Here is a 27,500-nt window from a genome sequence, read left to right as displayed (position 1 = left end):
CTCACCTCCTCACATAACCACCCTCACCTCCTGACATAACTACCCTCACCTCCTCACATGACCACATCACCTCCTCACATGACCACCATCACCTCCTCACAAGACCACCCTCACCTCCTCATATAACCACCATCACCTCCTCACAAGACCACCATCACCTCCTCACATAACCACCATCACCTCCTCACATGACCACCCTCACCTCCTCACATAACCACATCACCTCCTCACATAACCATATCACCTCCTCACATGACCACCCTCACCTCCTCACATAACCACATCACCTCCTCACATGACCACCCTCACCTCCTCACATAACCACCCTCACCTCCTCACATAACCACATCACCTCCTCACATGACCACCCTCACCTCCTCACATAACCACCCTCACCTCCTCACATGACCACCCTCACCTCCTCACATAACCACCCTCACCTCCTCACATGACCACATCACCTCCTCACATGACCACCCTCACCTCCTCACATAACCACCCTCACCTCCTCACATAACCACCCTCACCTCCTCACATAACCACCATCACCTCCTCACATAACCACATCACCTCCTCACACAACCACCCTCACCTCCTCACACGACCACCCTCACCTCCTCACATAACCACCCTCACCTCCTCACATAACCATATCACCTCCTCACATAACCATATCACCTCCTCACATAACCACCCTCACCTCCTCACATAACCACATCACCTCCTCACATAACCATATCACCTCCTCACATGACCACCATCACCTCCTCACAAGACCATATCACCTCCTCACATGACCACATCACCTCCTCACATAACCACCCTCACCTCCTCACATAACCACCATCACCTCCTCACACAACCACCCTCACCTCCTCACATAACCACCCTCACCTCCTCACATAACCACATCACCTCCTCACATAACCACCCTCACCTCCTCACATAACCACATCACCTCCTCACATGACCACCATCACCTCCTCACATAACCACCCTCACCTCCTCACACAACCACCCTCACCTCCTCACATAACCACCCTCACCTCCTCACACAACCACCCTCACCTCCTCACATAACCACCCTCACCTCCTCACATAACCACCCTCACCTCCTCACATAACCACCCTCACCTCCTCACATAACCACCCTCACCTCCTCACATAACCACCCTCACCTCCTCACATAACCACCCTCACCTCCTCACATAACCACCCTCACCTCCTCACATGACCACCCTCACCTCCTCACATGGCCACCATCACCTCCTCACATAACCACCATCACCTCCTCACATAACCTCCTCACACAACCACCCTCACCTCCTCACACAACCACCCTCACCTCCTCACATAACCACCCTCACCTCCTCACACAACCACCCTCACCTCCTCACATAACCACCCTCACCTCCTCACATAACCACCCTCACCTCCTCACTTAACCACCTTCACCTCCTCACACAACCACCCTCACCTCCTCACATAACCACCCTCACCTCCTCACATGACCACATCACCTCCTCACATGACCATATCACCTCCTCACAAGACCACATCACCTCCTTACATAACCACATCACCTCCTCACATAACCACCCTCACCTCCTCACAAGACCACCATCACCTCCTCACATGACCACATCACCTCCTCACTTAACCACCCTCACCTCCTCACATAACCACATCACCTCCTCACATGACCACCATCACCTCCTCACATAACCACATCACCTCCTCACTTAACCACCTTCACCTCCTCACACAACCACCCTCACCTCCTCACATAACCACCCTCACCTCCTGACATAACTACCCTCACCTCCTCACATGACCACATCACCTCCTCACATAACCATATCACCTCCTCACATAACCACCCTCACCTCCTCACATGACCACCCTCACCTCCTCACATGGCCACCATCACCTCCTCACATAACCACCATCACCTCCTCACATAACCTCCTCACACAACCACCCTCACCTCCTCACACAACCACCCTCACCTCCTCACATAACCACCCTCACCTCCTCACACAACCACCCTCACCTCCTCACATAACCACCCTCACCTCCTCACATAACCACCCTCACCTCCTCACTTAACCACCTTCACCTCCTCACACAACCACCCTCACCTCCTCACATAACCACCCTCACCTCCTCACATGACCACATCACCTCCTCACATAACCATATCACCTCCTCACAAGACCACATCACCTCCTTACATAACCACATCACCTCCTCACATAACCACCCTCACCTCCTCACAAGACCACCATCACCTCCTCACATGACCACATCACCTCCTCACTTAACCACCCTCACCTCCTCACATAACCACATCACCTCCTCACATGACCACCATCACCTCCTCACATAACCACATCACCTCCTCACTTAACCACCTTCACCTCCTCACACAACCACCCTCACCTCCTCACATAACCACCCTCACCTCCTGACATAACTACCCTCACCTCCTCACATGACCACATCACCTCCTCACATAACCATATCACCTCCTCACAAGACCACATCACCTCCTCACATAACCACCCTCACCTCCTCACATAACCACCCTCACCTCCTCACATAACCACCCTCACCTCCTCACATAACCACATCACCTCCTCACATAACCACCCTCACCTCCTCACAAGACCACCATCACCTCCTCATATAACCACATCACCTCCTCACAAGACCACCATCACCTCCTCACATAACCACATCACCTCCTCACTTAACCACCTTCACCTCCTCACTTAACCACCATCACCTCCTCACATAACCACCATCACCTCCTCACATAACCACCATCACCTCCTCACACAACCACCCTCACCTCCTCACATAACTACCCTCACCTCCTCACATAACCACCCTCACCTCCTGACATAACTACCCTCACCTCCTCACATGACCACATCACCTCCTCACATGACCACCATCACCTCCTCACAAGACCACCCTCACCTCCTCATATAACCACCATCACCTCCTCACAAGACCACCATCACCTCCTCACATAACCACCATCACCTCCTCACATGACCACCCTCACCTCCTCACATAACCACATCACCTCCTCACATAACCATATCACCTCCTCACATGACCACCCTCACCTCCTCACATAACCACATCACCTCCTCACATGACCACCCTCACCTCCTCACATAACCACCCTCACCTCCTCACATAACCACATCACCTCCTCACATGACCACCCTCACCTCCTCACATAACCACCCTCACCTCCTCACATGACCACCCTCACCTCCTCACATAACCACCCTCACCTCCTCACATGACCACATCACCTCCTCACATGACCACCCTCACCTCCTCACATAACCACCCTCACCTCCTCACATAACCACCCTCACCTCCTCACATAACCACCATCACCTCCTCACATAACCACATCACCTCCTCACACAACCACCCTCACCTCCTCACACGACCACCCTCACCTCCTCACATAACCACCCTCACCTCCTCACATAACCATATCACCTCCTCACATAACCATATCACCTCCTCACATAACCACCCTCACCTCCTCACATAACCACATCACCTCCTCACATAACCATATCACCTCCTCACATGACCACCATCACCTCCTCACAAGACCATATCACCTCCTCACATGACCACATCACCTCCTCACATAACCACCCTCACCTCCTCACATAACCACCATCACCTCCTCACACAACCACCCTCACCTCCTCACATAACCACCCTCACCTCCTCACATAACCACATCACCTCCTCACATAACCACCCTCACCTCCTCACATAACCACATCACCTCCTCACATGACCACCATCACCTCCTCACATAACCACCCTCACCTCCTCACACAACCACCCTCACCTCCTCACATAACCACCCTCACCTCCTCACACAACCACCCTCACCTCCTCACATAACCACCCTCACCTCCTCACATAACCACCCTCACCTCCTCACATAACCACCCTCACCTCCTCACATAACCACCCTCACCTCCTCACATAACCACCCTCACCTCCTCACATAACCACCCTCACCTCCTCACATGACCACCCTCACCTCCTCACATAACCACATCACCTCCTCACAAGACCACCATCACCTCCTCACATAACCACATCACCTCCTCACATAACCATATCACCTCCTCACATAACCACATCACCTCCTCACATAACCATATCACCTCCTCACATAACCATATCACCTCCTCACATAACCACCCTCACCTCCTCACATAACCACATCACCTCCTCACATAACCATATCACCTCCTCACATAACCACATCACCTCCTCACATGACCACCATCACCTCCTCACATGACCACCATCACCTCCTCACACAACCACCCTCACCTCCTCACATAACCACCCTCACCTCCTCACATAACCACATCACCTCCTCACATAACCACCATCACCTCCTCACATGACCACCCTCACCTCCTCACATAACCACATCACCTCCTCACATGACCACCCTCACCTCCTCACACAACCACCCTCACCTCCTCACATGACCACCCTCACCTCCTCACATAACCACATCACCTCCTCACATGACCACCCTCACCTCCTCACATGACCACATCACCTCCTCACATAACCACCCTCACCTCCTCACATGACCACATCACCTCCTCACATGACCACTCACCTCCTCACATAACCACCCTCACCTCCTCACATAACCATATCACCTCCTCACATAACCATATCACCTCCTCACATAACCACCCTCACCTCCTCACATAACCACATCACCTCCTCACATAACCACATCACCTCCTCACATGACCACCCTCACCTCCTCACATAACCACATCACCTCCTCACATAACCACATCACCTCCTCACATGACCACCCTCACCTCCTCACATGACCACATCACCTCCTCACATGACCACTCTCACCTCCTCACATAACCACCCTCACCTCCTCACATAACCATATCACCTCCTCACATAACCATATCACCTCCTCACATGACCACCATCACCTCCTCACAAGACCACATCACCTCCTCACATGACCACCACCACCTCCTCACATGACCACCCTCACCTCCTCACATGACCACCATCACCTCCTCATATAACCACATCACCTCCTCACATGACCACCATCACCTCCTCACATGACCACCATCACCTCCTCATATAACCACATCACCTCCTCATATAACCACATCACCTCCTCACATGACCATATCACCTCCTCACATGACCACCATCACCTCCTCATATAACCACATCACCTCCTCACATGACCACCATCACCTCCTCACATGACCACCATCACCTCCTCATATAACCACATCACCTCCTCATATAACCACATCACCTCCTCACTTTACCACCCTCACCTCCTCACATGACCACCATCACCTCCTCACATGACCACATCACCTCCTCAAATAACCACCCTCACCTCCTCACATAACCACCCTCACCTCCTCAAATAACCACCATCACCTCCTCACATAACCATATCACCTCCTCACATAACCACATCACCTCCTCACATAACCACCATCACCTCCTCAAATAACCACCTTCACCTCCTCCAACAAACAGCATCGTGTCAGTCAGGACAACCTGCCCTTCCTAATGCAGGCACCTACTTATTTATGTATTCATTTACTGTACGTATTTATTTATTTAACTATTTATGTATTTAATTATTCATTTATTCATACTTTATTTGTACTGGGGCTGATACAAACACTGACATAGGCACTGGCACTGGCTAAGAACGACAGCAGTGAACATCAGCGAAGCGTTTGCTGCTCTCCCTGTCTTTTCACCAGCCGTGCTGTGATGGGCTGTTATATAAACAAAGAAAGACATTCCTCCTAACTAGAACATGTGGCTGCCTTTCTTATTTTGATTGAACAGTACAATACGAGGAGATGAAGTATCAGAACATTGCGTTCCCAGAGATTCTCGATTTTAGAAGATTCTAATAGGACCCTCAGAACCGATCTCTAATCTCTTCTGTGTGCTTCTCCGAGATGTAAACATGTCATTAAAGTGTTGTGTTCCCCCAGGAGGAAAGCCTGTGTTGGTTCTGTGGTTGGGGGCCGGGGACGGGGGGCTGGTTCTGTGGTCGGGGGCCGGGGCCGGGGGGCTGGTTCTGTGGTCGGGGCCCGAGGACGGGGGCCCACTCCCGGCTTCCCAGAGAAAGAACAGGAATTCCTCCCTGGGACCAGAAACCCGCGGGCTAGTTCCTGCCCGGCGTATAGCTAGCTAACGTTACAGTACAGCTACAGGATCATATTCAGGGTTAGGGGTGATCTGTCAAGCCCAGTCCTGTTAAGACTCTCAGACTCTGCTCTGTCCTGGCCCCGCGGTCAGGGCTCTTCTCTGTCCTGGCCCCGCGGTCAGGGCTCTTCTCTGTCCTGGCCCCGCAGTGGTGGAATGAACTGCCCACTGACGTCAGAACAGCAGAGTCGCTGCCCATCTTTCACCGCAGACTCAAAACTCACCTCTTCAAGAAGTACTACCAGGATCCTCCCACTTAAGCACCTTTTATATTTCTATTTTGCTAGATTACACTAGATTATGCTCTTAGCTGCTTTTTTAAAAGGAGGTGCACGTGTGAGTTCTGGTAAGTAGGAGTACTCTTCACTACGCACGTTGAATGTACTTATTGTTAAGCCGCTTTGGATAAAAGTGTCTGCTAAATGACTAATGTAATGAGAGCAGGGAGCTAACCTGACAGAGGGCAGAGAGTGATGTGGAGAAAGAGAAGGAGAGAGAGAAAGAGAGGGTGAGAGAGGGTGAGAGTGAGGGTGAGAGAGAGGGTGAGAGAGAGAGAGAGAGAGAGTGAGAGAGAGAGAGGGAGGGAGATGGTTGGTGTGTTGCTGGGTTTTAAGTTTGATTCCTGTTCAAAGGAAATGCTACCTCACTTCAGAGACAAGTTCTGGACTAAAGCTCCACCACATCAGCGGGTTCCTGAGGGGTCACTGTTCAGTTCTTTTGATCCGGTTCTGAAGGCTGCATTAGAACCTTAGAACCTGGCAACCGAAACTCGCTGGAGAATAATACAGTTTTGTTTCCTGTCATAATAAGACTATTATGCTCCCGGACCAGACAGAAAACCACAAATCCTTCAAACACGGTTCAAAAGGGTAGATGGTTTTGTTTTTGTCATTCGTCAAGCCTGTGTTTGTCTAATGCAAGCTGAGGGGAGATTCATACAAACATCTTTTTAACATTCTTTCATGCTGAAAGCATCCTTATACCAACATCCCGCCCTCTGACCGATAACCAGCCACGAACATAACAGTCATACTCCACAGTGTGTAACACAAACTAGACATGGTTTCCAAGCCGACATTCAACATGGGCCCAAGCCTCGTACTGGAACATGTAGTGTACATTCCCAAAATGAAGCCCCAGACATGCTTACAGGAGCGTGCACGGATGTAACCATGGTTATAGGCGTGTAACGTGGACGTGCAGTAGTCAGATACATTAGATGACAAATGAACAGAGCTGGGAAACCCAGCTTCAGGAAGTAGAAATACTAACCATGTTTTCGCTCTGACCATGCACTAAACCATCTGATTAACTAGTTAGTTCACCAAGGACGACATGGAGCTCTCTTCAGCCAGGTAGGGGAACTGATTAGTGAAATCAGATGGTTTACATGGTCAGAGCAAAAACATGGTGAGTATTTCTACTTTCTGAAGCGTGGTTTCCCATCTCTGCAGATAAACCGTGGACACTAGGACTCTCTCCTGACAAACAGCTGATCAGAGAAGTCACCAAGGACGGCATGGCTAGCAGCTGAGAGGGACGAAGACAAGCTTAATACTGGGACTAGAATTAGGGGCTAGGGATTAGGGACTAGGGACTAGGACAAGCAGCTCGATATGAAGCAGATATGGGAGGACATCTGAACTGTGCTTCCTGGGGTGTTAACTCCAGCCCGTCTCTGCTCATGACCAAGATGATGTCACAGCCCTGGGCATGGATGGACGGATGGATGGATGGATGGATGGATGGATGGATGGATGGATGGATGGATGGATGGATGGATGGACGGACGGATAGGTGGGTGGGTGGGTGGATGGATGGATGGATGGATGGATGGATGGATGGATGGGTGGGTGGGTGGATGGATGGATGGATGGATGGATGGATGGATGGATGGATGGATGGATGGATGGATGGATGGATGGATGGATGGATGGATGGATGGATGGATGGATGGATGGATGGATGGATGGACAGATAGATAGACTGATTGATACTGTAGATAGATAGATAGATAGATAGATATATAGATAGATAGATAGATAGATCATTCGATCGATTGATCGAACATCGATCGATCAATAGATAGATAGATACTGTAGATAGATATTGTAGATAGATAGATAGATAGATAGATAGATAGATACTGTAGATAGATAGACAGACAGACAGACAGACAGACAGAGTGAGTGAGTGAGTGAGTGAGTGAGTGAGTGAGTGAGTGAGTGAGTGAGTGAGTGAGTGAGTGAGTGAGTGATTGATTGACTGATGAAGGAGTGATTGTCATGGGGTGAACCCAGAAGAGAGGTAGGGTGAGACACCCTTGTGATGCATTCTGGGAGTTTGTACTGAGTAAAGTGATCTCACGATTGGACACATACTGTCAGACCATGTGACAGGGGTGGGGTGGTGGTGTTGGGGGGGGGGGGGTGTAGACCAGGACCACACACAGGTGGAGGGGTCAGAGATCAACTGAGCTGTGACAGAGTGGGGAGGTGGTGGTGGGTGGAGAGGGGGCGGGGGGGTTGGGCGGTGACTTACCGAACACATCAGCTGTGCATAGCAGCAGGGGGAGCGTGAGTGGACGCAAGAGAGGGAGGAGAAATCTGTCAGTTCCTGAGCCTCTACAGGACTGTAGCTTCTACACAGACCTCTGGGAATGTTCTGTACGCTATATGGCTTCTGAAACATGCTTCTATCTCAGCAATCACGAAGGCAGTTTGCTACTACAGATGTTTATAGGCCTGATAGATGCAGGCCAAGACCAGAGATACAACCACAGGTCTGGAGAAGTACAAGTTGGGTATTTCTACATCAACAAGGTGACACACACACACACACACACACACACACACACACACACACACACACACACACACACACACACACCTGTTGGACTGAACCATAAAGAGACATACATACAGTCAGTCAGCCCAGTGCTATTGGTGTGACCACTAGGGGTGTGTCGGGAGCCCACTATTTGTATTTGTATTTGTAATTGACAGCTAATTATTCGTATTCGTATTTGGACGAAACCGGAAGTGGCGGGGCTTAAACCGGAAGTCGGTTCAAAACGGTTTAAACTGAGGGGAAATGTCATTTCTTTAGGCTAATATTAATTGCCATTGCAATTGCTGTGCTTTCAATGCATCAGAATTGCTGTTTATATATATTATTATTATAATCATTAATTATGAAGTATAATTCCTCCTCCTCATCATCCTGTATGTTTTTATTTTAACAAACTATGAAGTGTCAGAATCCCACCATCACCCTTAACTGGGGGACATTCTACATTTAGTTAGAAACTGAAAAACATGTTTCTAAATCAAAATATAAGTCCTCATAGCAACTTTGCTAGAACAGCTATAGTAGCTCTATTTCTCCCGTGTCATAATATCTAATATATTATCTGCAACCATGTGACACAGACAGCGTGGTAATGGTTTTCACAAACCCAGCAATAAACATGTATTACTATAAATATAATTGAAAAGATACACATTTTAAACTCAAACCAATAAATTAAACTCGAAACTAATACATGCCTCAGGAGTCCGTAATCCTAAAATGTTTCTGCTTTCTATTTCCTTTTCCAAACAAATCGGTGGGGTCATATCATGTCACTGACTTTCAAAAGTATAAAGAAAGACATGTTTTGAATGGCAGGTTTGATGGTTTGTGACTGGCTGACATTTACATAAAATAGTAGCTTAATGCTAATTAGCTCATGGCTGGCAAGCTAGCTGGCTGGCTGGTTGGCTAGCTGACTGGCTGGCTAGTCGGCTAGCTGGCTACAATTCATGCCTAACGTTATGTCTGTTGACTCAGCAAGGACAATATTAAATGATAAAGGTTGATCTAGGATAAGACGGTTACGTGCACTACCAGGTGAATTATGGGAAGCACTGTGCGTCCAGTGAGAGGGACACACAGCCAACATATTGAGGCAGCCTGGCGTACACAAGGAGACCATCTACTGGTTCAGCTACCCCACACCGGCAGCTCTCACAATCAACTTGAAGTTCATTGAGTGGAACCACTGGTTGGCAAGGAAACACAGGGAAGGAGTGGCTGGATGCCTTTTTAAGGATATTTTAGCATTATTTCAGGGGGCTGTTCATGAGAAATTGCCAAGAAATCATTTAGAAATTGCACAGTAGGAACACACTTTATTTTAGGGGGCTGTTCCTGAGAAATTACCAAGAAATTACTAAGAAACTATCACCTTATTACAAATTAACTTATGATAATTCTCTACACTTTACAAGGAGTTGTATCACCTCATTACTTTGACATTACTGCTGCTTACTGTCACCTTATTTATATAAAATTACTTGATAAAATACCACCTTATTACTAGTATATTACCACCTTATTTTAAAAAAAAAACAACTTGATAATTATCACCTTATTATTAGGAAATTACTAGGTAATTTCAAACTAGTTTCTAAGAAAGTACTTGATGATTATCACCTTATTACTTGGAAATTATAAGGTAATTCAAACATTTTTTCTTGATAATTACCACCCTATTATGAGGAAATTACTAGGTAATTTCAAACTTATTTCTAAGAAATTACTAGGTAATTTCGACCCCCTAAAATAAAGTGTTACCTATATAGGCTTGTGAGAGGCTGAGCATGCGTAGCTGAAATAGCTAGCGTTAGCTAGATATACTACACTGAGCTAACAAGCTAGCTACCGGTCCTCCTCTGCTCAAACAAACGCTACAGTTCACATAGGCTATTGCAGCAGGTAGGCTAGGACAATAAAACAAAATCCAATAACTGTCTCAATAAACCAGTTAACTAGGGACAAAAGCCCTCTGTGCTGCTTACGTTCGTTGCCTGCCTACTATCTGGCTTCTCAGCTCGCTCCAAACTTTCTCTCCCTCTCTGCGTGGTCTAGACCTCTAGACAGACAGCAGGTGCGAGATGGCAAGCGCGTGCGCCTCTGTCTCTCTCTCTCTCTGTCTCTCTCTCTCTCTGTCTCTCTCTCTGTCTCTCTCTCTCTCTGTCTGTCTCTCTCTCTGTCTCTCTCTCTCTCTGTCTCTCTCTCTCTCTGTCTCTCTCTCTGTCTGTCTCTCTCTCTCGTCGTGTCATGTCAACAAGTAGACAGAACGTGCGCGTATCGCTCGCTCATACAGTATTTGGCTGTTCTCCCACCTCCCGAATATTTTTACAATTTTCGTATGAATTTACTATTCGGGAAAAAGATACTATTTGTGCTCATCCGAATACCGTATTTGTATTCGGGCACACCCCTAGTAACCACACACCCAGACAGTCACACACCCCTAGTAACCACACACCCAGACAGTCACACACCCCTAGTAACCACACACCCAGACAGTCACACACCCCTAGTAACCACACACCCAGACAGTCACACACCCCTAGTAACCACACACCCAGACAGTCAAACACCCATAAGCCCCGCCCCGCACCTTTCTTGGCCTTCTTCTGCAGCTTCAGCGTGTCCGACGACTTCTTCTTGATCTCCTGACGGGCCTTCTTGTACTCTGCAGAGGACAATCAATATTCAATCATCTTGAATCATCTTTTGTCTCAAAATAGCTGATGTGCCCGTCTATGCGAGTGTCGGTTACACTAAGATGTTGGAGTAAAGCAACACTCTGCCGGTAGGAGGGAGCTACCACTCCATAAACATGTCATCATCACATGCTGATGGCTCTCTGCGGTAAGTCCTGCGTGATCGGGCAAACGAGGAGGAACGTTGTGACGTGAAGAGAGGAATTAAGAGCGCTATTGTTTTTTGAACTAGGGAAACCACACGGAGCGCAGCTGTTCACAACCAGGCAGTTCAGAGGAAAACCCCCGAGCCGTGGTGCGACCCTGTTAACCCCCGAGCCGTGGTGCGACCCTGATAACCCCCGAGCCGTGGTGCGACCCTGCTAACCCCCGAGCCGTGGTGCGACCCTGTTAACCCCCGAGCCGTGGTGCGACCCTGTTAGCCCCCGAGCCGTGGTGCGACCCTGTTAACCCCCGAGCCGTGGTGCGACCCTGATAACCCCCGAGCCGTGGTGCGACCCTGCTAACCCCCGAGCCGTGGTGCGACCCTGTTAACCCCCGAGCCGTGGTGCGACCCTGTTAACCCCCGAGCCGTGGTGCGACCCTGTTAACCCCCGAGCCGTGGTGCGACCCTGCTAACCCCCGAGCCGTGGTGCGACCCTGTTAACCCCCGAGCCGTGGTGCGACCCTGTTAACCCCCGAGCCGTGGTGCGACCCTGCTAACCCCCGAGCCGTGGTGCGACCCTGCTAACCCCCGAGCCGTGGTGCGACCCTGTTAACCCCCGAGCCGTGGTGCGACCCTGCTAACCCCCGAGCCGTGGTGCGACCCTGTTAGCGCGCTGAGGCGTTGAGCTATGAGTTTCAGAGGCTGTTTGTAGTGAGGCCATCAAGGAGGAGGAGGAGGAGGAGGAGGAGGAGGGACGGTTATGACAAAGATGAAGGGGAGATCTGTCTGTGTGCTGTGACGGAACCCTGTGAAGTACATCTGAAGGTTCCACTCACGGGGGGAACATTCTGAGTTAAAGGGAGAATGAAGGAAGTGATATCTAAGCTTAGAGGATTATATAATATCGACAGTTTGGAGCAGGAAAAAGACGATAGCAGATTCAGATCAGCCAATAGCAAAAAATAAATTATAAAATGCCACTGTCAAATCAATTGAATAAATAGATAAATAGATAAATAGATAAATAGATAAATAGATAAATAAATAAATAAATAAATAAATAAATAAATAAATAAATAAATAAATAAATAAATAAATAAATAAATAAATAAATAAATAAATAAATAAATAAATAAATAAATAAATAAATAAATAAATAAATAAATAAATAAATGTGGACCATCAAACTCAACTTTGAGAGAAGCTGGTTCCTATCTGTCTAAAAGTGGATATGTGTTTACTGTTGGATATGAGTGTCTTAAATGCTTTCATCTTCCCTTTCCCATGCAGAGCACTCAGTGTCGCATCCAGAGAAGGGGTGGAGACCAACCAGTGCGTTACATGTCTCGTCACCGAAGTAGGCATGTACAGTACATGATTGATGTCAATGATATAAGGAATGCGCAGTTTCGCGCTATGTACAGCCTATTATATGCACAGTTTCACGCTATGTAGGCTGTTATAAATAAGTATTATTCATTGGGGGAGCTTGGACTCGCTGGGGACTGGTGGAGAGACGCATAGTCTACAGAGCCTCCCCAGACGTGACTTCATCCTCCAGTTGGCTGAAGAGCTGCACGCCGAGTGGATGGTGTCCAAACAGCCACCGGCGGCGCCCCTCGCAGTGTCCACAGAAGAACACCCCCCAAAAAATACCTGCATGGTGAAGACAAGCTGCAGCAAGAACAGAACTGTCTACCAAGTGCACCAAAGCTGTCTGTGGCAGTTGCACTGCCAAGGTGCAGAGATGTGCGAAGTGTATTTGAGCTGCCGCCTCAACCGTGCGTATAGCAGAGCGCATCAACTCGTGTATAGCCTACAAATAGTAGCCCATAGCCAATAAAACGGCTTATTGTTTTATTCATATATCAACTAGAAAATAAGTTAATTATTATTCATATAACAACTTGACAATTAGATAATTATTAATTTCATTTTAAATAAATTTCATTAGATAATTATTAGACATCGAAGTTCTATGCTGCATCTGTGATCACAAGACGCATAGGCCTAGCCTACCGTAAAAAGCGATGCGTCCTCATATATTAACTTAGATAATTATTAATTAGATTAGAGTTTCTACGTTCTATGCTGCAAATGTACAATAGGCTTCTGTTTTATTTGGATCCTTGGCCAAAATGCTGTTCTTGTAGCTGTTTCATCGATTTTATTTCCTTTTGTGAAGTGTAGGCTATACTATTCTTGTTAACGTGCGAAAATAACATTTTGTTGTGTTATTTTATTGCCATATAGTCATTTTGTGAGTAGTATGAAAGGACAACATTAAGCCTTGAGTTGTACAGTACAATCCTAAGACCGTATACTGTAAAAAACTATGCGTTCTTACGGTACGTCCATTGAACGGCTACTGGCCGATATAGGTAGGCCTATATATGAGCCGCAGATTATAGGCTCGCTTTCACAGGATCTGGGTTGACGAAGTGATCGAGGGTATTTGAGTGAGCTGCTGGCAGGACTCATGCTTTCTCACAGTTGTTATAATATAATATATATAATTATAGTAGTTATTAAATACGAATATAACTGACAAATCCACCCGAAATTAATCACAATGTTGATTTGTATTGGCCCGCCCACCCGCGGATGTGGCAGATATATTCCCCTCTCTAGTGGGCTACGGTACCTTTGGCATGGTCCTTGTCCAGCGTGTTGGCAACTCTCTTCCACTCCTCCATCTGGTCCTGGAGGGGGTTGATGAGGCAGTCGATGAACACCCTGAGCAGAGAGGAGACCGTTACACACACTCACACGCACACACACACACGCACACACACACACACACACGCACACACACACACACGCACACGCACACACATATACACTCTCCCATACACACACACACACAGGCATATATACACTCACACACACATATACACACTCACACACATATACACACTCACACACACATACACACACATACAAACACTCACACATATACACACACATACACACACACACACACAAGCATGCATGCACACGCACACAGACTCACAAATATACACACACACGCACACACACACATAAGCATGCACGCACCACCCCCCCACACACACACACATGCATGCACATACACACAAATACTCATAGGCACACACTCAAACACACACACACGCACACCATGCCCCTCTCTCCTCAGTGTGAGGTGATGACAGTGACGGGGGGGAGGGGCAGAATGCCAGGATGTGTGAGAGATGGGAGGAGCGTAGAGGCCGCCACCAGAGGACAGGACAGGGGGATGACAGCATGAGAAAACAGAGGACAAGATGAGACGCCACCAAACATAAAGAGAGTTACAGGGGGACCAGACCAAGAACAGAGGGAGGAGGGGAATCTGGAAGAACGAGAGGGAGGAGAGGAGGAGAGAGGGAGAGGAGGAGAGAGGGAGAGAGGGAGAGGGAGAGGAGGAGAGAGGGAGAGGAGGAGAGAGGGAGAGGAGGAGAGGAGGACTCGCACAGAGAGTAGGACGAGAGGGATGAGGGAGAGAGTAGAACGAGAGGGATGAGGGAGAGAGTAGTACGAGAGGGATGTGGGAGAGAGAGTAGGACGAGAGGGATGAGGGAGAGAGTAGAACGAGAGGGATGAGGGAGAGAGAGTAGGACGAGAGGGATGAGGGAGAGAGAGTAGGACGAGAGGGATGAGGGAGAGAGAGTAGGACGAGAGGGATGAGGGAGAGAGAGTAGGACGAGAGGGATGAGGGAGAGAGAGTAGGACGAGAGGGATGAGGGAGAGAGAGTAGGACGAGAGGGATGAGGGAGAGAGAGTAGGATGAGAGGGATGTGGGAGAGAGAGTAGGACGAGAGGGATGAGGGAGAGAGAGTAGGACGAGAGGGATGAGGGAGAGAGAGTAGGACGAGAGGGATGAGGGAGAGAGAGTAGGATGAGAGGGATGTGGGAGAGAGAGTAGGACGAGAGGGATGAGGGAGAGAGAGTAGGACGAGAGGGATGCGGGAGAGAGAGTAGGACGAGAGGGATGAGGGAGAGAGAGTAGGACGAGAGGGATGAGGGAGAGAGAGTAGGACGAGAGGGATGAGGGAGAGAGAGTAGGACGAGAGGGATGAGGGAGAGAGAGTAGGACGAGAGGGATGAGGGAGAGAGAGTAGGATGAGAGGGATGTGGGAGAGAGAGTAGGACGAGAGGGATGAGGGAGAGAGAGTAGGACGAGAGGGATGAGGGAGAGAGAGTAGGACGAGAGGGATGAGGGAGAGAGAGTAGGATGAGAGGGATGTGGGAGAGAGAGTAGGACGAGAGGGATGAGGGAGAGAGAGTAGGACGAGAGGGATGCGGGAGAGAGAGTAGGACGAGAGGGATGAGGGAGAGAGAGTAGGACGAGAGGGATGAGGGAGAGAGAGTAGGACGAGAGGGATGAGGGAGAGAGAGTAGGACGAGAGGGATGAGGGAGAGAGAGTAGGACGAGAGGGATGAGGGAGAGAGAGTAGGACGAGAGGGATGAGGGAGAGAGAGTAGGACGAGAGGGATGAGGGAGAGAGTAGGACGAGAGGGATGAGGGAGAGAGAGATGGTGGAAAGGAGAGGGGGAGGGAGGAGAGGAGGACTCACATGGAGAACTGTCGGAGCTTGGCTTCGATGCTTCGGTGCCTCATGCACATCCTGGTGAGGGCGGAGCCTATGTCTCTGGTGCCTCCTGAAGAAGAAGAAGAAGAAGAAGGAAAGACAGCGTTAGCGATAAGAAGGACAGACAGCGTTAGCCATCTGTTCTTCTGCATGTTTTTCATATTGGGCTCTTTTTTTAAGAAGGAAACCTTGGCGAACATGGGAGTAACATGCAAACTTCGCACAGAAAGATCCAGGACCTTCTCACTGTAAGGCCTGGCAGTAGACCGTTCTCTGTTCCACAATAAGTGATGGTTGCTGGAATTAATTCGTCTTCATCATCTGAATCCATATATTTCTATAGCCTAACTGTTACTGTTAGAGCTGTTACTGTAGCCTACATGTTATATACAGTAGGCCCTAGTTCTGTTCTTTCAAGTAGCCAACTGTAATGTGTTTCAATACTGGGATTAATAGGCTACTGCAGGTCGCTCCCGTCACTTCTGTAACAGCCAATCAGAGTGATCTCTCTTTTCCCGATGTGCCCGTACGTTCTGACACCGATTCAACATGCTCAGTTTTCCAGACTCCTCCCGAAAATCCCCCCGACGTACTGTAGCCCCAACTCAGGCCCCCAACACTCAGGCCCCCAACACTCAGGCCCCCAACACTCAGGCCCCCAACACTCAACACGCTTACAGACACAACGCTTACAGACACTCACAACGCTTACAGACACTCACAACGCTTACAGACACTCACGACGCTTACAGACACTCACAACGCTTACAGACACTCACAACGCTTACAGACACTCCCGACGCTTACAGACACTCACGACACTTACAGACACTCACGACGCTTACAGACACTCACAACGCTTACAGACACTCACAACGCTTACAGACACTCACAACGCTTACAGACACAACGCTTACAGACACTCACGACGCTTACAGACACTCACGACGCTTACAGACACTCACAACGCTTACAGACACTCACAACGCTTACAGACACAACGCTTACAGACACACAACGCTTACAGACACTCACGACGCTTACAGACACTCACAACGCTTACAGACACAACGCTTACAGACACTCACAACGCTTACAGACACTCAACGCTTACAGACACTCACAACGCTTACAGACACTCACGACGCTTCAGACACTCACAACGCTTACAGACACTCACAACGCTTACAGACACTCACAACGCTTACAGACACTCACGACGCTTACAGACACTCACGACGCTTACAGACACTCACGACGCTTACAGACACACAACGCTTACAGACACACAACGCTTACAGACACTCACAACGCTTACAGACACTCACAACGCTTACAGACACAACGCTTACAGACACTCACGACGCTTACAGACACACAACGCTTACAGACACTCACGACGCTTACAGACACTCACAACGCTTACAGACACTCACAACGCTTACAGACACTCACGACGCTTACAGACACTCACAACGCTTACAGACACTCACAACGCTTACAGACACTCACGACGCTTCAGACACTCACAACGCTTACAGACACTCACAACGCTTACAGACACTCACAACGCTTACAGACACTCACAATGCTTACAGACACTCACGACGCTTACAGACACTCACAACGCTTACAGACGAACTGTCCTGGTGTGTCAGGGGTTTTAGACATCTAGACCACCTCAGATGACCACAGATAAGCTAGTTAAGGTTAGACACCAGAGAGAGGTTATCTATGCTAGTTGGTTCATCCAGAGAGAGGTTATCTCTACGCTAGTTGGTTCATCCAGAGAGAGGTTATATCTATGCTAGCTGGTTCATCCAGAGAGAGGTTATCTCTGCTAGCTGGTTCATCCAGAGAGAGGTTATCTCTTTGCTAGTTGGTTCATCCAGAGATAGGTTCTCTCTATGCTAGCTGGTTCATCCAGAGAGAGGTTATCTCTCTGCTAGCTGGTTCATCCAGAGAGAGGTTATCTCTATGCTAGCTGGTTCATCCAGAGAGAGGTTATCTCTATGCTAGCTGGTTCATCCAGAGAGAGGTTATCTCTCTGCTAGTTGGTTCATCCAGAGAGAGGTTATCTCTGCTAGTTGGTTCATCCAGAGAGAGGTTATCTCTATGCTAGTTGGTTCATCCAGAGAGAGGTTCTCTCTGCTAGTTGGTTCATCCAGAGAGAGGTTCTCTCTGCTAGCTGGTTCATCCAGAGAGAGGTTATCTCTCTGCTAGTTGGTTCATCCAGAGAGAGGTTATCTCTGCTAGCTGGTTCATCCAGAGAGAGGTTATCTCTCTGCTAGTTGGTTCATCCAGAGAGAGGTTATCTCTGCTAGTTGGTTCATCCAGAGAGAGGTTATCTCTCTGCTAGTTGGTTCATCCAGAGAGAGGTTCTCTCTCTGCTAGTTGGTTCATCCAGAGAGAGGTTATCTCTCTGCTAGTTGGTTCATCCAGAGAGAGGTTATCTCTGCTAGTTGGTTCATCCAGAGAGAGGTTATCTATGCTAGCTGGTTCATCCAGAGAGAGGTTCTCTATGCTAGCTGGTTCATCCAGAGAGAGGTTCTCTATGCTAGTTGGCTCAGAAGCTCCTCCAGGTTGGAGGTGAACAGAAAGTCAGAGAGTCAGAGAGCAGAGAGCAGAGAGCAGAGGCCACATCATTGATCTGACAGGCTGGGTTTCTCAACATGCTACTACTTTTAACACACACACTCCAGATGCCCCCCCACACACACACACACCAGTTGGCCTGGGCTGTCAGAGGGTATCAAGGGTTTGGACACACACACACACACACACACACACACACACACACACACACACACACACACACACGCACACGCACATGCACACACACAAATCTGACTAAAAGAGCTGTCACTTAAGTGTGACAATGAGACTCTTTAGTGGAAAGCAAACAAAGACCTCAAAAACAAAGATGACCTCACCTCTCCAGACTTTAGCAAGGGATGGAGAGAAGGAGGGAGGGAGGGAGAGAGGGAGGGAGGAGGAGAGAGGGAGGAGGGTGAGAAGTACCAAAAGCATGTTTGGAAAATTCCCATGTGAAAAGTCAAATCATCAGTCACGAACAGGGACCTCTGTAAAAGTCAGAGAAGCGACACCTCTCTCCTGTCCAGACTGTGGCTACCACTCCCCCAGAGCAGAGGCCTGGCCATCCAGCAGCCTGGCAGACTAGCCACCTAGCAGACTAGCCATCCAGCAGACTAGCCACCTAGCAGACTAGCCACCTAGCAGACTAGCCACCTAGCAGCCTGGCAGACTAGCCACCTAGCAGACTAGCCATCCAGCAGACTAGCCACCTAGCAGACTAGCCACCTAGCAGACTAGCCATCCAGCAGCCTAGCAGACTAGCCACCAAGCAGACTAGCCACCTAACAGGCCAGTGATAGCCAGGCAGGCTCCAGAGGGCCAGATGGTCCTGCTCTCTCTCTCTCTCTCTCTCTCTCCCCCAGACAGAGACACCCCCCTGGGCCTTTGTTCCCAGGGCAGCGGGCCTCTCAGGGTAAGAGCCAGGGCTGCTGCTCCAGCCAGGCAGCAGTATCACACGCACACATACAGAGCTGCATACCGCCCTCAGACAGACAATAGCCTGGCCGTATAACTATACAGCTAATCCGCCGATACCTGGATTGCGTAACTAGACCCACAGAACCCCCCCCCGCTGCTCTCTCTCACCCAGGTAGATTTGAGTAGCATTCTTTGGATGCAAAGGACGACTGGGAGGCTAGAATAGTGTTCCTTCAAGTAATTTCAAAATAGTGGGTCCCATGAACATTGAACTGCTAGTATTTAGGGGTTGGTCATTTCTCCGCGTGAGAATTGTGTAGCGTGAGAATAGGCTGAAAATGCGTGGCAGCCCTGCAATCGTTGTGACCCAGGCCTTCAGATCAGCCTCGGCTCGTCCCTCCAGCTGAATGCTCGCGTGCGGTCGCCCCTCCATGTACTCCAGCGCCGACGGGCCCGGGTACTGCCAGTCTGCCTCAATCAATTATTAAGAGCAGCATTCATGTCAGCCCAACCAAGCATGACTCGTGGTTCTCTATGATAATGGCTGACCTCAGTTCACCCCCCCTCATCTCTCAGGCTCTGAGCTCTGCGTTCTGCTCTCGCCTCCTGTTTTATTAAACAGTGTTCTGTGTAGGTTGGGGCTCTGTGATGTGCTGAGTGTATGAGAACACGGAGAGAAAGAGAGAGAGAGGAGGTACAGTATGATACAGTGAGGTACAGTAGGATAGTAGTGGTGTTCCTGAGGTACAGTAGTAGAGTATTCCTGAGGAACACTAGTATACAGTAGTATTCCTGAGGTATAGTAGTATAGTATTCCTGAGGTACAGTAGTATAGTATTCCTGAGGAACAGTAGTATAGTATTCCTGAGGAACAGTAGTATAGTATTCCTGAGGTATAGTAGTATAGTATTCCTGAGGTACAGTAGTATAGTATTCCCGAGGAACAGTAGTATAGTATTCCTGAGGTACAGTAGTATAGTATTCCTGAGGAACAGTAGTATAGTATTCCTGAGGTATAGTAGTATAGTATTCCTGAGGTACAGTAGTATAGTATTCCTGAGGAACAGTAGTATAGTATTCCCGAGGAACAGTAGTATAGTATTCCCGAGGAACAGTAGTATAGTATTCCCGAGGAACAGTAGTATAGTATTCCTGAGGTATAGTAGTATAGTATTCCTGAGGTATAGTAGTATAGTATTCCTGAGGTATAGTAGTATAGTATTCCTGAGGAACAGTAGTATAGTATTCCTGAGGTATAGTAGTATAGTATTCCTGAGGAACAGTAGTATAGTATTCCTGAGGAACAGTAGTATAGTATTCCTGAGGTATAGTAGTATAGTATTCCTGAGGTATAGTAGTATAGTATTCCCGAGGAACAGTAGTATAGTATTCCTGAGGAACAGTAGTATAGTATTCCTGAGGTATAGTAGTATAGTATTCCTGAGGTAAAGTAGTATAGTATTCCTGAGGTATAGTAGTATAGTATTCCTGAGGAACAGTAGTATAGTACTCCTGAGGTATAGTAGTATAGTATTCCTGAGGAACAGTAGTATAGTATTCCTGAGGAACAGTAGTATAGTATTCCTGAGGTATAGTAGTATAGTATTCCTGAGGAACAGTAGTATAGTATTCCTGAGGAACAGTAGTATAGTATTCCTGAGGTACAGTAGTAGAGTATTCCTGAGGTATAGTAGTATAGTATTCCCGAGAAACAGTAGTATAGTATTCCTGAGGTACAGTAGTATAGTATTCCCGAGGAACAGTAGTATAGTATTCCTGAGGTATAGTAGTATAGTATTCCTGAGGTACAGTAGTAGAGTATTCCTGAGGTACAGTAGTATAGTATTCCCGAGGAACAGTAGTATAGTATTCCTGAGGAACAGTAGTATAGTATTCCTGAGGAACAGTAATATAGTATTCCTGAGGAACAGTAGTATACAGTATTATTCCTGAGGTATAGTAGTAGAGTATTCCTGAGGAACAGTAGTATAGTATTCCTGAGGTATAGTAGTATAGTATTCCTGAGGAACAGTAGTATAGTATTCCTGAGGTATAGTAGTAGAGTATTCCTGAGGAACAGTAGTATAGTATTCCTGAGGTATAGTAGTATAGTATTCCTGAGGTACAGTAGTAGAGTATTACTGAGGTACAGTAGTATAGTATTCCCGAGGAACAGTAGTATAGTATTCCTGAGGAACAGTAGTATAGTATTCCTGAGGAACAGTAATATAGTATTCCTGAGGAACAGTAGTATACAGTATTATTCCTGAGGTATAGTAGTAGAGTATTCCTGAGGAACAGTAGTATAGTATTCCTGAGGTATAGTAGTATAGTATTCCTGAGGTATAGTAGTATAGTATTCCAGAGGTACAGTAGTAGAGTATTCTTGAGGTATAGTAGTATAGTATTCCTGAGGAACAGTAGTATAGTATTCCTGAGGTATAGTAGTATAGTATTCCTGAGGAACAGTAGTATAGTATTCCTGAGGTATAGTAGTATAGTATTCCCGAGGAACAGTAGTAGAGTATTCCTGAGGAACAGTAGTATAGTATTCCTGAGGAACAGTAGTAGAGTATTCCTGAGGTACAGTAGTATAGTATTCCTGAGGAACAGCAGTATAGTATTCCTGAGGAACAGTAGTATACAGTAGTATTCCTGAGGTATAGTAGTATAGTATTCCTGAGGTATAGTAGTATAGTATTCCTGAGGTATAGTAGTATAGTATTCCAGAGGTACAGTAGTAGAGTATTCCTGAGGTATAGTAGTATAGTATTCCTGAGGAACAGTAGTATAGTATTCCTGAGGTATAGTAGTATAGTATTCCTGAGGTACAGTAGTATAGTATTCCTGAGGTATAGTAGTATAGTATTCCTGAGGAACAGTAGTATAGTATTCCTGAGGTATAGTAGTATAGTATTCCTGAGGTACAGTAGTATAGTATTCCCGAGGAACAGTAGTATAGTATTCCTGAGGAACAGTAGTATAGTATTCCTGAGGAACAGTAATATAGTATTCCTGAGGAACAGTAGTATACAGTATTATTCCTGAGGTATAGTAGTAGAGTATTCCTGAGGAACAGTAGTATAGTATTCCTGAGGTATAGTAGTATAGTATTCCTGAGGTATAGTAGTATAGTATTCCAGAGGTACAGTAGTAGAGTATTCTTGAGGTATAGTAGTATAGTATTCCTGAGGAACAGTAGTATAGTATTCCTGAGGTATAGTAGTATAGTATTCCTGAGGAACAGTAGTATAGTATTCCTGAGGTATAGTAGTATAGTATTCCCGAGGAACAGTAGTAGAGTATTCCTGAGGAACAGTAGTATAGTATTCCTGAGGAACAGTAGTAGAGTATTCCTGAGGTACAGTAGTATAGTATTCCTGAGGAACAGCAGTATAGTATTCCTGAGGAACAGTAGTATACAGTAGTATTCCTGAGGTATAGTAGTATAGTATTCCTGAGGTATAGTAGTATAGTATTCCTGAGGTATAGTAGTATAGTATTCCAGAGGTACAGTAGTAGAGTATTCCTGAGGTATAGTAGTATAGTATTCCTGAGGAACAGTAGTATAGTATTCCTGAGGTATAGTAGTATAGTATTCCTGAGGTACAGTAGTATAGTATTCCTGAGGTATAGTAGTATAGTATTCCTGAGGAACAGTAGTATAGTATTCCTGAGGTATAGTAGTATAGTATTCCTGAGGAACAGTAGTATAGTATTCCTGAGGTATAGTAGTATAGTATTCCTGAGGAACAGTAATATAGTATTCCTGAGGTATAGTAGTATAGTATTCCTGAGGAACAGTAGTATAGTATTCCTGAGGTATAGTAGTATAGTATTCCTGAGGTACAGTAGTATAGTATTCCCGAGGAACAGTAGTAGAGTATTCCTGAGGAACAGTAGTAGAGTATTCCTGAGGAACAGTAGTAGAGTATTCCTGAGGTACAGTAGTATAGTATTCCTGAGGAACAGCAGTATAGTATTCCTGAGGAACAGTAGTATACAGTAGTATTCCTGAGGTATAGTAGTATAGTATTCCTGAGGTATAGTAGTATAGTATTCCTGAGGAACAGTAGTAGAGTATTCCTGAGGAACAGTAGTAGAGTATTCCTGAGGTACAGTAGTATAGTATTCCTGAGGTACAGTAGTAGAGTATTCCTGAGGAACAGTAGTATAGTATTCCTGAGGTACAGTAGTAGAGTATTCCTGAGGTACAGTAGTAGAGTATTCCTGAGGTACAGTAGTAGAGTATTCCTGAGGAACAGTAGTATACAGTAGTATTCCTGAGGTATAGTAGTATAGTATTCCTGAGGTATAGTAGTATAGTATTCCTGAGGTATAGTAGTATAGTATTCCAGAGGTACAGTAGTAGAGTATTCCTGAGGTATAGTAGTATAGTATTCCTGAGGAACAGTAGTATAGTATTCCTGAGGTATAGTAGTATAGTATTCCTGAGGTACAGTAGTATAGTATTCCTGAGGTATAGTAGTATAGTATTCCTGAGGAACAGTAGTATAGTATTCCTGAGGTATAGTAGTATAGTATTCCTGAGGAACAGTAGTATAGTATTCCTGAGGTATAGTAGTATAGTATTCCTGAGGAACAGTAATATAGTATTCCTGAGGTATAGTAGTATAGTATTCCTGAGGAACAGTAGTATAGTATTCCTGAGGTATAGTAGTATAGTATTCCTGAGGAACAGTAGTAGAGTATTCCCGAGGAACAGTAGTAGAGTATTCCTGAGGAACAGTAGTAGAGTATTCCTGAGGAACAGTAGTAGAGTATTCCTGAGGTACAGTAGTATAGTATTCCTGAGGAACAGCAGTATAGTATTCCTGAGGAACAGTAGTATACAGTAGTATTCCTGAGGTATAGTAGTATAGTATTCCTGAGGTATAGTAGTATAGTATTCCTGAGGTATAGTAGTATAGTATTCCTGAGGAACAGTAGTAGAGTATTCCTGAGGAACAGTAGTATAGTATTCCTGAGGTACAGTAGTAGAGTATTCCTGAGGAACAGTAGTATAGTATTCCTGAGGTACAGTAGTAGAGTATTCCTGAGGTACAGTAGTAGAGTATTCCTGAGGTACAGTAGTATAGCATTCCTGAGGAACAGTAGTAGAGTATTCCTGAGGAACAGTAGTATACAGTAGTATTCCTGAGGTATAGTAGTATAGTATTCCTGAGGTACAGTAGTATAGTATTCCTGAGGAACAGTAGTAGAGTATTCCTGAGGTATAGTAGTATAGTATTCCTGAGGTATAGTAGTAGAGTATTCCTGAGGAACAGTAGTATACAGTATTATTCCTGAGGTACAGTAGTATAGTATTCCTGAGGAACAGTAGTATAGTATTCCTGAGGTACAGTAGTATACAGTATTATTCCTGAGGTACAGTAGTATAGTATTCCTGAGGAACAGTAGTATAGTATTCCTGAGGAACAGTAATATAGTATTCCTGAGGTACAGTAGTAGAGTATTCCTGAGGTACAGTAGTATAGTATTCCTGAGGTACAGTAGTATAGTATTCCTGAGGTACAGTAGTAGAGTATTCCTGAGGAACAGTAGTATAGTATTCCTGAGGTACAGTAGTATAGTATTCCTGAGGAACAGTAGTATAGTATTCCTGAGGAACAGTAGTAGAGTATTCCTGAGGTACAGTAGTAGAGTATTCCTGAGGTACAGTAGTAGAGTATTCCTGAGGTATAGTAGTAGAGTATTCCTGAGGTACAGTAGTATAGTATTCCTGAGGAACAGTAGTAGAGTATTCCTGAGGTATAGTAGTAGAGTATTCCTGAGGTACAGTAGTAGAGTATTCCTGAGGAACAGTAGTAGAGTATTCCTGAGGTACAGTAGTAGAGTATTCCTGAGGTACAGTAGTATAGTATTCCTGAGGAACAGTAGTAGAGTATTCCTGAGGTATAGTAGTAGAGTATTCCTGAGGTACAGTAGTAGAGTATTCCTGAGGAACAGTAGTAGAGTATTCCTGAGGTACAGTAGTAGAGTATTCCTGAGGTACAGTAGTATAGTATTCCTGAGGAACAGTAGTAGAGTATTCCTGAGGTACAGTAGTAGAGTATTCCTGAGGTACAGTAGTATAGTGTTGCTCAGTGTTGCTGAGGTATCATGTTGCGTGTGTTTTGGGGGTATATCGTCTTACATGCTTCAGTATTGCTGTGACATTGCATGGCAGTGTTGTGTGAAGTGATGCTTCCATTCAGGCTGTTGTCAGGGGGCACAACAGCTGACGGCCTTGGTTCCCCTGTCTCCTCTCTACTTCTGACCGTCTGAGGGACACGTCCATCTGGGTCAAACTAGAGGGACACGTCCATCTGACTGTCTGAGGGACACGTCCATCTGGGTCAAACTAGAGGGACACGTCCATCTGACTGTCTGAGGGACACGTCCATCTGTCTGAAGGACACGTCCATCTGGGTCCAACTAGAGCCTCTGGTCTGGACGTGTTTCCTGACATGACGTTGTTAATCATCATCGTCATCATCGTCACTATCGCCATATACCCGCACACACCCACGCGCGCACACACACACACACACAAACACACCCACACACACATTATCCCAGACTCCAAGTCTGACGTCTGCTGACCCCCTAGGTCTATAAATAAGACTGGTGCGGTCGGAGAGAGGAGACAGCTCTCTGCTGGCCTGCTGATGTATGGACCAGAGAGGAGAGGAGAGGAGAGGAGAGAGAAGGGAAGGGGAGAGAAGGGGAGAGGGGAGAAGCTTGCAGTATTAATAGCCATAACAGGGGCCTCCAAGGAGAGCACTGCAATGCAGCAGCGCCTCCCTCTCTCTCACCCTTTACACGTTTCACACCCTCTCCCTCTCTCCTCTCCCTCCCTCTCTCCTCTCCCTCCCTCTCTCTCCTCTCCCTCCCTCTCTCCTCTCCCTCCCTCTCTCTCCTCTCTCTCTCTCACACACCTCCTCCCAACCTCTCTCACATATCTCCTCTCACCTTTCCTGTGCTTTTTCTCACCTCATCCTTTCTTCACACTCTCCTCCTCCCCCTCTCATCCTCTCCCTCTTCTCCTTCTCGTCCTCCTCCTCCTCTCATCCTCTCACTCTCCATCTCATCCTCTCCGTCTCCTCCTCTTCTTCTCTTCACCACTGTTGATACGCTGTAAGTACATCAGGTAGGTCTTGGGTAGGAGCTAGCAGGTAGGGGTCAGGTAGGTCTTGGGTAGGAGCTAGCAGGTAGGGGTCAGGTAGGTCTTGGGTAGGAGCTAGCAGGTAGGGGTCAGGTAGGTCTTGGGTAGGAGCTAGCAGGTAGGGGTCAGGTAGGTCTTGGGTAGGAGCTAGCAGGTAGGGGTCAGGTAGGTCTTGGGTAGGAGCTAGCAGGTAGGGGTCAGGTAGGTCTTGGGTAGGAGCTAGCAGG

General features: G+C 47.0%; 1 protein-coding gene across 1 annotated transcript in view; it reads right to left on the bottom strand.

Annotated features, from left to right (window-relative positions):
* LOC311326426 (protein MTSS 1-like) overlaps positions 1-27,500 on the bottom strand; it is a gene marked incomplete at both ends in the record, with an annotated part of 109,262 nt that overhangs the window by 51,851 nt on the left and 29,911 nt on the right. Inside the window, 4 exons of the mRNA XM_084459319.1 lie at positions 8,842-8,853; positions 11,750-11,824; positions 14,645-14,736; positions 16,578-16,662. Of these exons, the coding sequence (XP_084315445.1) occupies positions 8,842-8,853; positions 11,750-11,824; positions 14,645-14,736; positions 16,578-16,662 (264 nt within the window). The remainder of the gene's footprint in view (positions 1-8,841; positions 8,854-11,749; positions 11,825-14,644; positions 14,737-16,577; positions 16,663-27,500) is intronic.

This window comes from Borostomias antarcticus, assembly GCF_949987555.1.
Source record: "Borostomias antarcticus genome assembly, chromosome: 27".
Classification (NCBI taxonomy): Eukaryota; Metazoa; Chordata; class Actinopteri; order Stomiiformes; family Stomiidae; genus Borostomias; species Borostomias antarcticus.
Note: the sequence above shows the minus strand (reverse complement) of the source record. Positions and strands in the feature narration are given on the sequence as shown.